General features: G+C 31.0%; 1 protein-coding gene across 2 annotated transcripts in view; it reads right to left on the reverse strand.

Moving 5' to 3' along the window:
- Positions 1-4279: 4279 nt before the first annotated feature.
- Positions 4280-16130, reverse strand: part of LOC137824173 (albumin-1-like) — a 42619-nt gene continuing 30768 nt past the window's right edge. The window contains exons 1-2 of one of the 2 annotated variants that reach the window (XM_068629658.1): positions 4812-4947; positions 4280-4701 (exon numbers count right to left, since the gene is read on the reverse strand). In XM_068629658.1, the coding sequence (XP_068485759.1) occupies positions 4367-4701; positions 4812-4863 (387 nt within the window). In that variant the 5' untranslated portion in view covers positions 4864-4947 and the 3' untranslated portion in view covers positions 4280-4366. Of the gene's footprint in view, positions 4702-4811; positions 4948-16130 lie in introns of those variants that run through there. The other variant, XM_068629667.1, reaches the window with a different exon arrangement.

The raw sequence follows: 16130 nt of genomic DNA on the forward strand, positions 1-16130 counted from the left end.
ATGGGCGTGCCTCCTTACCTTGGTGCAAACAACATATGAAAGTACTTGGGTGAATTTTTTCAGCACAATACGGACCCAGAAAAAATTTGGAGAAAGTAGGGTAGAATTTCACAAGTTTTGGTAGAGGATAGCCTTGGTTTGCACAAAATTTCTGAAAAATTCTCCCGAAATAGTTTTTTCCTGAAATTTCACATAAGAATCTCCACTGAATTTGGAACAAAATGCAACAAATTTCACGTCAAACAGATGAGTATTCACCCACGAAAAAAATCAAACAGTTTCACACACAAACGAAGCTTCATTTCAACCCTCTGCAGTGATCGATAAAAAATTCATTTCCAATCTCTTGGGACGAATCTGGGGCTCAAATATCAGCCTAAGCAGAATAGACACAGTGACGAACATCTGGTAAAAATTTTCGACAAAAATACTCAAGGAGTAAGGCATAGTAAGTCCAAGACCGAGAGTGAATAAAACTGGTTTTCCGAAAACAAAAATGTCGTGGTTTTTCTTCCCCCTATTTCTTTTTGTGATTTATTTATGGACGTGCCTCCTTACCTGAGTGCAAAATTGATATGAAAGTACTTGTGTGAATTTTTTCAGCGCAATACAGACCCAAAACAAAATTGTAGAAAGTTGGGCGGAATTTCACAAGTTTTGGTAGACGATAGCCGTGGTTTGCACAAATTTCTGAAAAATTCTCCCGAAATAGTTTTTTCCTGAAATTGTACGTATGAATCTCCATTGAATTTGAGACAAAACGCGACGAATTTCAGGTCAAACAGACGAGTATTCACTCATGAAAAAAAATTAAACAGTTTCACAAACAAACGAACCTTGCTTTCAATCCTGGCAATGATCGATAAAAAAAATTATTATTAATCTTTTGGAACGAATTTGGTACTCAAATCTCAACCAAAATCTAGAGTACAAAATTGTTTTTGGTTTCTTATTCTAAGTATATATTCATTTCACATATACCCTTACTAGGTGATAAATTCCCTTTTGCCTGAATCATGTGGTACATACAAAATAAAAACAAATATCTATCTCTAATACATTGATTTTCACAATCTAAGTGGGGATATCATATACCTAACATCATAATTATGTTATAAGGTTACAATTAATTGTCATAAGTTTTCTCATTTTATATATGTCATTGGAGTCATTAGATGTATTCAATTAATTGTTTCCATTATTTTACATGCATAATCAAATTGGAGATTTGATATTGAAAGTTAATTTAAAACTGAAAATGGAATTGATTTGAAAATTAAATTAGAGGCTATAACCAATGTTTCCACTTAAAGTTAATTATTTATTTTACAATTTATAATGTGGAAGTTAAAATAGTATTAATTAATATTTTATTTAACTAGTGTCAATCCCATCAACACTATATCTTAATAATTATTTAAATTTATATTATTTAAGATTATTTAGTCCTTAAATTTGATGAATATTTAAATTTTTTTATATATAATATCACTTAAGTCGATGCTATTAGTGGTAATTGTTCTTAAAATCAACTCGTGCTCAAACTCAATGTCTAGCATTGACTATTTTTTTTATTTGCATCAATCTTGTACTAATACTAAAATTACTTTTTTTTTGATATAAATTAAAATAAAAGTATAATTTTTATGTTATTAATAAAATAAGGAAAAAAAATATTTATTGTGATAACGTTTTTTAGGTTATCTTTGTACTATAATGTTCCTAGTCTAACAAGTTTTAACACATAATAAAGGATGAGTACGAATTTATACTATATATAATCTATTATATGTTAATATCATTTAAAGAATACATGCAAAGATCACTAACAAAATATATATATATATATATATATATATATATTTAGTGGAGGTTTTTCAACAAAGGTTAGTATAACTCCATAATTGGGTTTAATTACTAGAGATTTTAAATTCTAAAGATTTATTTTAAATCTCACTAAAATAATCTATATTTATTTTAAATTTTCTTTTTTCTTTTTTTATCACTTTCCTCTTCTCTTTCACTTAATTTCTAATTCTTTAGTTTCCCTCCTCACTTCCCTCTCCCTCCGATCCTTCCATGTCGTAATCATACAGTCTATGGTAAGGATTGTTATACGGGAAACCTGAAGGGAAAAGTACATTATTTTAAATTTTTTTATCAATAATAAAAAATAAATAAATAAATAGAGATCATTTCAGGGGTAGTCCAACCTTTATACCTAAATACTTAATACTAATCTCCTATTAGAACGTCTAGATGAATACTTCATTTAATATCATGTTAACTAATTAGGGTTGTTGATTCACTATAGGTTATCACGGGTCTTTTGTGATTTTTGGTGGCAGAAGATATAAAAGAAATTTATCGCTGTGAATTTTTTTTATAAGGGTTAAGACATTTTTTAAATATTTTTATTTTTTTTTTCTTGATAAAAAACTATAATACGATAAATTTATTCAATAAGACAGTGGTACAAATAAGGAGGATGAAACATCCTCTAAAAATATATTAAAAAAGGAAAAATTAGAACCAAAGTATCAAATCATGTAGAAACACACAACAATCTTTCTTGAAACAACATGAACATAACACCACTAGACATTATAAAAAACGAATGAACATTTATACTCCTATAGTTTTTCTTTCACAATGAAGTTATCCATTATAGAAATAGAAATAAAAATAACAGGACTCATAAGAAGGCATACGATTTGGAAATAGTAACCAATCATATAAATTTGATCCTTAACAAAAAAAAACCGATGGGAACCATATAAATCCAAAAAGAATTTCCCAATCCGAAACTATATATAACAAGATTCATCCAATGTATCATATGAAACAATGAAACTAGTAACCGTGTAGAACTGTTAATATATTTAATTTTTTATTTTTTATTATTATTGGGCTTTGTTTGTTTGACCCAACTTTCCTTTTTCTGTTTCAGCTAGATCTTAATCTTTTTCTTATATATACACCATGTATTTTACTCTCTAATAGACAAGTGAATAAAAGTTTCTTTTATATTTATTTTTCTCTACAATTAGGGTTCATCAAAACCCCTCTTTCTTCATTACGATTACGTGCGATTACGTACGCTACACTAAAGCATCACATCAGACAAGAAATATTCATCTTCATTTACTGTAATAAGAATCATAAACAATTTCGTAAAAATAATAATCCATTATTTACTTAAAACAACAACATAATGAACTATGGACAAAGTATAATCAATTATCAGTAAAAAAGGTGATGATTGATTATGTGCCAAGTATATGTGAATCATAATCGATTATCAATTCAAAAAATTCACAAAATCAATTAAATTCCAAGTATAATTCATTATAAACTAAAAAAACTCATATAATCGATTATGTGCTTCTCATACACACAAATCCAAACACGAAACACACCTTCAAATTCATCTTAATCTACATTTAACGGGTATGGAACCTTTTTCACAATGCATCGTGTAGAATAACAGATAATCGATGAAGAAATTGTTTGCATTAAATACAGTACCTAAGAACACGGTACTATATTCATAATAGTTTTAATAAAAATAAGAATAATTAATTAATAAGTTTTTAATAAATTTAAATTAGTTTACATCAATTATTTAATATGTATCTTGCGGCCTTGCAATAAAAAGAGAGCAATTATTTAGCTTCTTTGAAGCAAAATTATTTCGGTCAATTATGATTGCATTGGGACAAAAAGGAACCCCAACACAAAATCACTTTCACGGGGAACTATTTACTAATGTAGATAAACTATGATATTTATTGAGAAGAACTTTTGGCGTTAGAATTTGGATAGAACTGTTTTCACATCTCATTTTCATCAAAATTTGAAATAAATAGTTATTCGTCAATATCTTGAAAAGACATATAAAATATCAATATCTTCCAAAAGAATGAAGAAATTGTTCACGCAGAGTACGTAGTGAACATGTGCAATTTGGATGTTTGAGATTTCATACAAACACAGTATGATGAGCAATGCTACATAGGATGCAGGAGGCAATGGCGTGCTGGTTTTGAGGCCTTCACCACTGTTAATTCAACCTTCTGCTGCTGCTCCTTAAGCAACTCCATTATTATTTATGGGGCTAAGCTTTTTGTTATGCAGGTCCATTATTTTTCTGGGTTTCTAAGCGTATTGGGATCTCTTTATTAGTTTAAGAATGTGAGTTATGTGTTACTTTACAAAATATGCTATGAACTGACAACAGAAAATATCACAACATTTTCATTTCTTAAGTAAGTATGAGTAGGATGAAACACTTTCATTTTATTTATAGCAATAGATGCATCATGCATGCATGACTATGCATGACCACTTTTCACAGGCATACACATTACTTGGAGATTGCTCTAGGCATGGCCAAGAAGCCTTTAAGTTGATCAGAATCAGAGTTAAAGCACCAACCATAATCCATATAGTCATTGGGATAACGAGCACAGAAGTTTCCACTTCCTTTCTTCATGCATTCTTCATCTGACTGACATATGTTGGGATGTTCATCTATCATCTTTGCCACTGATGATGAAAGATGAACTGGATAAATGCAGAAACCAGCAACTAGTGCAACAGGGACACAACGACAGTCACGTGACCCGCATGGTGGCATCTCAAACGGTGAACAAGCACCTGAACAGTCTGCAGCTTCTATGTTCTTCATCGAAAACATTACTAAAAATGAAATTTTAAAAGTCAGAAGAAATGAAGTATGTATAATAATTTTGTGTAGATCTCAAATATATAAACAGAAATGAAATGATGAAGAATGGGAAGTTACATACAGGAAGTTGCAAGGAAGAAGAGAACCAGAGGAGCAAGCCTAAGAAAAGCCATTATTTGATTTTGCAGTTGTTATTCTGAGTTTGTGGTGTGTTACTGTGCCTTCTTGCATGTAACAATTTATAGAAATTAGGCCACTGTTCTTGGCAGTAAAAAAAAATATTTGATACTATTTATAATAACATGATAATATTTTTAAATTAAAAATGAATAAAATATTAATTTATTTTTACTTTTTCTGAGTTTTAATATATCAGCACACACAAAATTATTTTAAGCAGCAATTATTTCAGAACCAATCACGGAAAATTTATTGGTACAATTTTGTTTCGTTTGTTATAAGAGTATCAATTTTTTGATAATCAAAGAAATGGATGTGTCAAAGAATCAGTTGCTGATGAGGTAGTAATTTTAAAAAAATTAAGATTTGAAAGGATAACTTTTGCTAGAAATAGATTCAAACTATTCTTTTATAAGCTCTAGTTTTAATTCAGGTTTATATTTTAGACAGGTGCTCATAAACACATTTAATAGATTCAAAAGCTAAAAAAAAAGGATATTTGCCATTCGATATATAAACATTTTAATGAAAAACTTATCATAATATTAGAAAACTAGAGCTTAATTATAAAAACCCAACACAAAATTACGTGAGATTATATATTATGGGTGGTCCGATAAATAGCGGGTGGGATGATAGACCCAACACAAACACTCGTTAGGTTTGAAAATGACTCTGATACCATATTACGAAGTGGACTTTAAGTCTAACTCAGTCCTATAAAACCGACTCAGGAGATTGATGTTTGCACCCACTTATATATAATCTCTAGTCGACGTGGATCTCCAACAATATTAACTCTAGTTTTAATATATAAGTTATATTATTATTATTATTATTATTATTATTATTATTGCAAAAGTACAATGTATACTTTAAGTCTTTAGCACTCTAAAATATTTTAAGGTAAACTTATTCTCTGATCAAACTTTTCAGAAAATTTGCAAATATTTAAAATTATATAAAAAATATATATTTTAAAATATTATATAAAAAATTATAAACATATTTATATTATGTTTATATATTTATTTTGATATTTCATATACTTGTAAAACAACTCTTAGTTCTATACAGCTGACCACTTTTGGTTTATTTTGATATATATTGCCTTCATTCATTATTGCTTTCTCTATAGATTTGATAGTTGCTCCTCCATAAAGTATATAAAAGACTATTCTACAATGTATATGGTAAAGAAGATCAAGAGTTATTCTACATTGTAAGGATTTTTTCACATGCAAGTATTACAACTCTTATCAGATAACGTTAAACCTATATGTGGTATAGCATAGAATCTGTTGATAAATGGTTGGCATTAAATACAGTACCTAAGAAAACTTTACTCTCTTCATAATAGTTTTAATAAAAAAAAGAATGAAAAAAAGTTAGAAGTCATTTAAAAAAATATTTAAAAGCCATTTTTAGGAGAATGACTTCTTATTTTTTTTATCAAAATAAAATTTCTCAAATTAAAAACTTCCTGTCTATTTTTATGATTTTTTTTAAAATTGAATATTTCAACTTAATTTCAGTTTAAATAAAATACGTTCTCAGTACATTTTGGCGAATTCCATTTGAAAATAAATTAATTAGTAGATTTGTGGGTGTAATTAAAATCGAATATATATATATATATATATATATATATATTATTAATATAAATATTTAATAGAAAATTTTAATAATTTTATATGTGAGGAATCGATGTAAATAGTTTTTTTTATATGTATATCAATATATATTCAGTTAGAATATTGTTTGTTTGTGTTAATTCCAAATACAAACAAGTAAGAAGGATTAATCCTATTCTCAATTTTCTCAATTTAATTATCTTAATAATTTATTTTGTTTTCATACAAACTTAATCAGTCTCTTTTAAATTAAATTAATGTACACATTTTTATACTTAGTGAATGTTATAATTAAGATTTTAAATAACTATTCTTTAACGGTTCAACATAGTCTCTTGAGACAAATGATTATTTGTAACTCGGTACATTTGTCGAAAGAAGTCAACGAGTTTTTGACATCATTTCTAAGAAACAGTTTTATTTAAAATTTGAAATATAATTTACTAAGTTCTGTGAATATTTTGAAGTTTTTATTTATTTATTTTGATTAGTATAATTATTTTATTTAGCTTTTGTTTTTTTATTTGTTTTATTTAGTTTTTGTTTTTATTTTTTTATTTAGTTTTTTTAGTGTATTTATTTTGTTTAGTTTTTTTATTTTAGTTTTTAGTTTAGGTAGTTAGTTTTTTTCATTTTAGTTATTTATTTATAATTATAAATTTCTGTTTTAGTTTTATAGTCAGTTAGTTATTATTATAAGTTTCTGTTTTATTTTTTTATTTAGTTTTATTTTATTCTTAGTATTTTTTATTTGAAGTAAGTTTTTTTTTTATTTTATTTTGTAATTTTTATTTGAAGTAAGTTTTTGTTTTTATTTTTTTATTTTGTAATTTTTATTTTTCATAATTTTTATTTTAATTAGCTTTTTTATATTTCTTATTTTTTCTGAATATTTTTGTTATTTCTTTTTTCTTAGCGTCTATTTAGTGTTTTATTTTATTTAGTTTTTGTTTTATTTTATTTTATTTTGGTTTTAAGTTTTAATTTGTAATTTAGTTAGTTATTTATAATTATAAGTTTCTGTGTTATTTTTGTTTTAATTTTTTATTCTTAGTTTTTATTTTAAGTAAGTTTTTATTTTTGTTTTGTACTTTTTAGTTTTTATTTTTTTGAATATTTTTCTCATTTTGTTTTAATTTTTTTTTGTTTTAGGTAAGTTTTTGTTTTTGTTTATATTTCTTTTTTTTCTTCTTCTTCTTCTTCTTGTTTTTTTTTTTTTTAAAGATTAGTTATTAGTCCATGTTTTTCTCATTCTCGCTATGACACTAAGCTTATGTTTTCTTTTGGGGGTGGCACGGTAGCCGCAAACGGATGAGAGGTTCCATCCCTATTTGCCTCTATGCAAGGTTGAGGCTGAGGGTGTGGGTGAAGGGAAAGATGGGGTGTTTAAGATTTCTCTAATAAGTGAAGAGAAAGGAGAGGAGATTAAGATGAAAGCCACGTAGGATAGTGTGAAAGACGTTGGTATCCTTGCTTTTGCTGAACTTTATCTTACACACGAGAGCCTTACATGACATGCACGACACCATGAACAGTGGCACATCAATGGCACCAGATGCACATGAGATTCCTGACTTTGGTTCAGGAATCTCTTTGACCAGAGAGTTGAATGCGAATTTGACCCGAGTTGAATGTGAATTCAATGCATAATTCAGTTGGTGAGAGAGTAGATGCGTCCTCATTCACGTATATAATATGCTTGTGCGAAGCTAAGAAACCACAGAACAAATTCAAATCACCCTACAGACTTGAGCATTGGTTTAGGGGGCTTGGAGAGGCTCGTGAGTAAGCATAGTGATAGGAGAGTGAGTTTGGTTGTTCATCTGTGACCTCAGGTTAGGTTTCTGTGACTTTAGTTTCGTCCCTAACCGATTATCATTGAAAAACAATGCACACCATAATCGATTATGTGGTTAAAATTAGTGGATAATCGATTATGCCGATGACATAATCGATTATCTGTAATTTTGGCTGAACATAATCGATTATGGGGGTTGTCTAAATTTCAACATAATCGATTATCCTGGAGCATAATCGATTATGTTGAATTTATAACTGCAACCAAAGTCGGTTATGTTAAATGTTTTTTCAAATTTTTTATTTTCAGATTTTTGTTTTTATTTTTAATGAAATTTGTTTGAGGCACAGTTTGATTTTTCTTACAGTTGCATTGTGTTGTGGTGGTCTTCTTTCTCGCAGTTCAATTATCGTTTTGTTATGCTCTCTTTATGTATGTGTTTTTGTTTTTATAATGTATATTTTATTTTTGTTGGAAGGTTTAATAATATGTGTAGATAGTTATTATGTTTTGAACATTTAACTCTTTATAAGAAATAAATTATTTTATTTGAAAATAATATTTTTACATAATGGATATCGAAATGTTTAATGTTGAGTTTTTTTAGATTTTACATAAATTATTAATGTTATAATAAAGAAGATTATAAAAAATGTTATAGTAATTAAAAAAAAAAGAAAAATTTAGAGAAGAAATTTGAATTTTTAATACTATGCGTATATAGTTATTATTTTTTTATCATTTAACTGTTTATAAGAAATATATTATTTTATTTTAAAATAATATTTTTACAGAGTGGAAATAGAAATTTTTAATGTTGAGGTTTTTTTTTAGATTTTACATAAATTATTAATGTTATAATAAAGATTAAAAAATATGTTGTAGTAATTAAAAAAACATAAAATAAAAAGTTTAGATAAGAAATTTGAATTTTTATTAATATGTGCAGATAGTTATTATTTTTTGAACATTTAACTGTTTATAAGAAATATATTATTTTATTTAAAAATAATATTTTTACATAATGGAAATAAAAAAATTTAATGGTTGAGGTTTTTTTTTTGAGATTTTACATAAATTATTAACGTTATAATAAAGAAGATTAAAAAAAATGTTGCAGTAATTAAAAAAAAAAGAAAAAAGCTTAGAGAAGAACATTCAATTTTTATTAATATGTGTAGTAGTTATTATTTTTTGAACATTTAACTGTTTATAAGAAAGATATTATTTTATTTAAAATTAATATTTTTCCAAATTGGAAATAGAAATTTTTAATACTTAGTTTTTTTTTAGATTTTACATAAATTATTAAGGTTATAATTAAAAAGATTATAAAAAATTATTAATTATTAATTATAAAAAAGGTTTTACATAAATTATTAATTTTATGTAATTGTTAATTTTTTTTCTATTTATTTGTTGTTTGATTAAATTATAATATTTAAAAATTGAATTTTTTATATATTTATGTCATTTTTATATTACATAAATAAAATGATAGAGTGATTTATAATAAAAGTTTTATTATAATTAATTAAAATTAGGTTTTAGGGTCACTATTGATGTACTTTACACTGAAACGTTAACCGCATTCGGTATGTTGTATTGACACTTATCCGTAATCATAGTTTTGGATGAAAGTTAAAGATTTCATGGATAACATTATGAATTCGGGAAGGCATTATGGCGAGGCAGAGATGATACATTTTGGAAAAACAGTTACAATTTATGACAATCTTGTTGCGACGAACATGAATTTAATTTCACAAGTCCAATAACAAATTAAAAATAATACTAAAGGTGCATTAGTGATGATCCTTTGCATGATTGCTTTTAGATTGAATTTGTTACGCACAGAGCGTATTAGAAGCAATATGAGTGAGTTCAAACCACAAAAAAGCGTCGTAGACAAGAATTGATGGAGTACTTGGTTCACACTGAACAATGTTGTGATATTATGTGCATGTGACCAGAAGCTTTCCTTCAATTATGTCAACGAATACGGGAAATTGGACTTGTTAAAGACGCATATCGATCAATCGTGAAAGAACAAGTTGCAAAATTTCTGCACATTATTGGGCATAATATGAAGAAATCGAAGTGTGTCATTCTTTTTCCATTGGTCCGGAGAAATAGTTTCTCGTCACTTTCATAATGTTTTGAGTGCAATTTTAAGGTTGGAGGGGGAATTCTTAATTCAACCAAATGGAATGGTTGTAGAACTGCACATCCTTACCCCTACTTTAAGGTTTGCTTATGAACACATTATTTTAAATTATATATAATATTTTATTTAATTTGTGTTTAATTAAAGTTATGAAATTTGGTTTACATTAGGATAGTTTGGGGGCCATAGATGAGTCTCATGTATGTGTTAAGGTTGAACGTGCTCATGCGCCTCGTTTTCGAGGGAGAAAAGATTGGCCAACCCAAAACATATTTGAAGGTTGTGACTTTGACTTGAAGTTCACATATGTCCTGGCTGGGTGGGAAGGAACTGCCTCCGATTCAAGGATATTGAAAGATGCTTTGGAACGAGACGATCATTTGGTAATTCAAGAAGGTTAGTTTTAGGGGATTGGGTGTGCAGAACAATAAATAGGTTTTAGTAGTATATACTAAAGAAACTTTCCACAATCTTTGTAGGAAAATACTATCTTGGTGAAAACATTATGCTGACAAATTGCAGAAGCTTTGAAAAGTAAAATCCATCAATTTTGTACTCCAAAGTTATTAGTCACCATATTTGTAACTGACTCATAATATATTGTAGGCAAAAACAATTTTAGTTCTACTCTGGTACACTCAAATACCAACACTTTTTTTTTATCAGCAATGAATAAATAAAATTAAAGGGATACTTCAGGGGTATCCCAACCCATATACAGTAACCAGAAGTGGACTTCCTATATCATCCACAAAAGAAGCTCTCCTTTATGGTTGGAGCAAAACAACCTTAAAGTGAGAAAACCGTACCCAAAATTATAACCAGCAGGTTACCTCTAAGCAACACCCAACTTTACCGGAACTCCCAGGACCGAGGCCACCTACATTCACCTCGCCACGCGACTACACACATATGGAGGACGCCGCTACCTCGACCGGCGATCTTGATTGACCTTTGCATTGCTTCGGCGACCACTGACTACACACATCTGGAGAACGCCGCTTCATCGATCGCGATCATGTTGAACCATGGTGAACGCTGCTTCATCAACCGACGATCATGTTGAACCATGGTGAACACTGCTTCATCAACCGACGATCATGTTGATCTTTGCGTACCTTCGGCGACCACCGACTACGCGCGCTTGGAGATTGCCGCTTCTTCAACCGGCGATCATGTTGACCTTTACATTCGACGACCACCGACTACGCACGCATCTGGAGAACGCCGCTTCATCGATCTCGATCACGTTGAACCAAGGTGAACGCCGCTTCATCAACCGCCGATCATGTTGATCTTTGCGTACCTTCGGCGACCACCGACTACGCACGCATGGAGATCGCCGCTTCTTCAACCGGCGATCATGTTGACCTTTACATTTGACGACCATCAACTACGCACACATCTGGAGAACGCCGCTTCATCGATCGCGATCACGTTGAACCAAGGTGAACGCCGCTTCATCAACCGTCGATCATGTTGATCTTTGCATCCCTTCGGCGACCACCGACTACGCGCGCATGGAGATCGCCGCTTCATCAACTGGCGATCATGTTGACCTTTACATTCGACGACCACCGACTACGCACGCATGGAGATCGTCGTTCCATCGACCGACGATCATGTTAACCTTGTATATCTTCGATGACCACCAACTACATACATATAGGGAACGCCGTTTCATCGATCGGCGATCATGTTGACCTTTGCATACCTTCGGCGACCACCGACTACGCATGCATGGAGATCGTCGTTTCATCAACCGGCGATCACCAAAACCTACGAACAGGGATTCAACTGTCAGATAACTGTGGAGAGACAGTGATTGGGATTCAGGAGCCAATCTGAGAACGCATGTGAAACCATTTGTCTTGTGTTTTAACCACAACCAAGACCATAGCTGAGCATTTTGAAAAACTTCGTCTGCGTCGGGGATCCCTCCTCTAAAGACTACCTGATTACGCTGTTCCCAAATGCTTCTAACAATTGCTGCCCATAATCCTCTCCATACCTGGTTTTGTGTACTGGATAGGTAGACTAAAGAGAAGTTTACGAAGTGACTCCTTATGTCCTTGTTATTGGCCCCCAAAATGCCGATCCAACGATAGCAACAGGACCATACTCGTTGTGCCTGTGCACACTCAAGGAAGACATGTTGAGATGATTCGTCTGACAAACCACACAGAGCACATAATGGCGAATTCACCTGTATCCCTCTCCTTATAAGGTTATCATTGGTAGGTAGTCTGTTAAGAAGGATTCTCCAAGCAGTAACAAGTATTTTTGGCGTGGCCTTCGACTGCCATAAGAGGCCAAAAACATTATCCGTAGCTTCATGAGTTTGATGCTGAACTAGAAGGGAGTATGCTGATTTCACCGAGAACATTCCTTTTGGATCTTCCTTCCAGAAAAGATAATCTTGGGCATCCTGGTATAAACTTCCCAAAGACAACGATGAAATTAGCTCCTTCTCCATATTCCCTTCCCATTCAAATCTGTCCCTCCTCCAACTTAACCTCCATCGCCACCTATCATCCTCCTAGCTCCCCCACCGTCTTACCTTAGTCCAGCGACAGAGTGTATAGTCTTGGATATAGGGATTTAAGGTTGCTATCCTTTAGCCACACATCTTCCCAGAATCTGGCTTTACCCCCGTCTCCTACTTTCCATCGAACAGCTTTCTGGAACCACCCTTCCTCCTCACCTTCACCACACACTTTGGCTAAGTCCCTCCTCCACCAGGATTGATATTTCAGACCAACTTGTCTACCGCCTGGTTCTAAAGCATATTTGGACTTAAGGATGTCTTTCCATTTTCCTTCCTCGTGATTCACAAGTCACCATTTCCATTTTGCCAATAAAGCTGAGTTAAACCTCCTAATTTCTTTGATCCCCAACCCGCCTTCTACAGGAGGCTTGCAGATGTTGTCCCAGCTTACCCAAGAGATGGGTTTATTCTCTCTCCCCCAGCCCCAGAGGAATCTTCTTTGTATACTTGTAATTCTGTTACAAACTACTACTGGCGCTTTATAAATGGATAGATAGAAGAGCGGGATGGTGGTGAATTCCGATTTCAGCAAGCAAATGCGGCCTGCCATAGATAAGGATCTGCCTTTCCAGGAACTGAGTCTAACTTCTAGTTTTTTCACCACCGGCTCCCAAAACTGTTTCTTCCTTGGATTACCACCAACTTCTACCCCCAAGTATTGAAAAGGAAGTTGCATAGTATGACAATTAAGCGTTTTCGCATAGGTGTTCAGGACATAGCTGTCCATACTTATTCCAACCAGCTTTGATTTGTGAAAGTTGACTTTCAAACCTGAAGCAATTTCAAAGCAACGGAGAATGGCCTTAATAGCGAAGATATTATTGAAGGAGTCTTGGCAGAGAAAGAGTGTGTCATCTGCAAACTGTAGTAAACAACACTCAGTGTTGTTCCTTCCTACCTTTATCCCCGTGAGCTCCCTCGTACTCAACGCTTTGCGCACAATCCCAGCTAGCCCTTCCGCCACCACTAGAAACAGAAAAGGGGCTAGAGGGTCTCCCTGTCTTAAACCCCTAGATGGTTTAAACTCCTCTGTAGGACTTCCATTAACCAAAACAGACACTGAAGACGAGACCAGGCACCCTTTAACCCACATAATCCACTTTTCATGGAATCCCAGCCTTCGTAACATGTCAAATAGGAAGCTCCACCTGACAGAATCATACGCCTTTTCGAAATCCACCTTAAAACATACACCTCTCCTCCGGGTCCTCCTACACTCCTCAAGAACTTCATTAGCCATAACCACACTATCCAAGAGACCTCTGTCGCTAAGGAAGGAAAATTGGCTATTATCAATGACCGTAGACATTACTTCCTTCATCCGAATTGACAGGACCTTTGTAATAATCTTGTATATGGCTCCAACAAGAGATATGGGTCTAAAATGTTCAAGCGACGATGGGTCTCTTACCTTAGGGACAAGGGCAATGAAGGATGCATTACAACCCTTGGGAAAAGACCCCGTAGCCTGAAAAAATCTCACAACTTCCATAAGATCCATTTTTAAGACGTCCCAACATTTCTTGATGAAATTACTTAGATGTTGGAGATTGTTGTTTCAGGTGCATCTCTTCTCATTCCATCAGTACCCTGATAACCCAACAAACACTTTACAAGATCCCAACTACTAGATGTACATCTTAGGTTAAGGTAAAATATTTAATGTTTGAATATTTCTATGAAGAAATATACTAATGAATAAAGAGTGGTTGCTCCTAATATTACACATAAACCATTAGCATCCAAATTTTCTTCTCTATTTCACAAATTTAAGAGCAAGTCAAACATTATTCAACCAAGATTGAGAGAAGAGAGGAACCTACGGTAGAGGAAGGAGTTCAATGATGCCTCTTCTCTTGGGTGAAAGTTTTTCCTTTTCCGATTGGTGTCTAGAACCTTTGTTGTGCATGAGGTTAATTACTTAAGTGTGTTAGATATAACTTGGGCAATGTAAGTTTTTGTTAGTTTGAGAGGCTTTAGGCAGGAATCGGTAGTTGGGTACCATGTATAAGGGTTGAACCACCCCTGAAGTGGTTCTTATTTATTTATTTTTTATTGCCGATAAAAAAAAATAAAAAAAATGATGCCTCTTCTCCCCCAATTTTACTTTTAGGGTTTCTCACTTAATTTTATTTTTACTTTTTTAATGGGCTGCAACACATGGCCCAATTAGAAAAAAAGTTCTAATAATTCTAATTGGACTTAGATGGAGGCAATTAATATGAAATATTATTATTGATACTAATATTTATATTTTTTTTAATTTTTTAATTTCTTTTATAATTTTAATATATTATAAAATTTTCTTTAATTAAAATAAAAATTAACTAAACTTAAATTACTTTTCTAATTTAATTCCCACAACGTAATAAATCTTAAAATTATTTCAATTCCCTATAACCTACTTTTATATTTCCATTTTTAATTTCATTTTGTTTTAGTTTGTTTATTGCTTTTAATTCCCATAAAAAACTATACGAATTCGAATCCATATGTAAAAATTCATATGTAACGCTCACTTTACATACGACTAGATCCGTATGTAACATTTACTTTACATACGGATCTGGATCCGTAAGTAAAAATTCGTATGTAATGCTCACTTTACATACGGATCTGAAACAAAAACTAAGAATAAAATAAAAATAAATAAAAAATAAAACAGAAACTTATAATAATAACTAACTAACTATAAAACTAAAACATAAATTTATAATTATAAATAACTAACTAAAATGAAAATAAAACTACCTAAACTAAAAATAAAAATTAAAAACTAAATAAAATAAATACACTAAAAAAACTAAATAAAAAAATAAAAACTAAAACTAAATAAAGTAAATATACTAAACTAAAAAAAAAACTTTAAAATATTCACAAGACTTAAAAAATTATACTTTCAAATTTTAAATAAAATTGTTTCTCGGAAACTACACCAAAAACTTGTTGACCTGTTTCGACAAGTGTACGGAGTTTAAAATAATAATTTGTCTCAAGAGAGCGATGTTGAACCCTTAAGAAACAGTTATTTAAAATCTTAATTATAACATTTACTAAGTATAAGAATATGTACAATAATTTAATTTGAAAAAGACTTAATTGAGAAAATTGAG

Source organism: Phaseolus vulgaris, chromosome 11 (assembly GCF_000499845.2).
Source record: "Phaseolus vulgaris cultivar G19833 chromosome 11, P. vulgaris v2.0, whole genome shotgun sequence".
Classification (NCBI taxonomy): domain Eukaryota; kingdom Viridiplantae; phylum Streptophyta; class Magnoliopsida; order Fabales; family Fabaceae; genus Phaseolus; species Phaseolus vulgaris.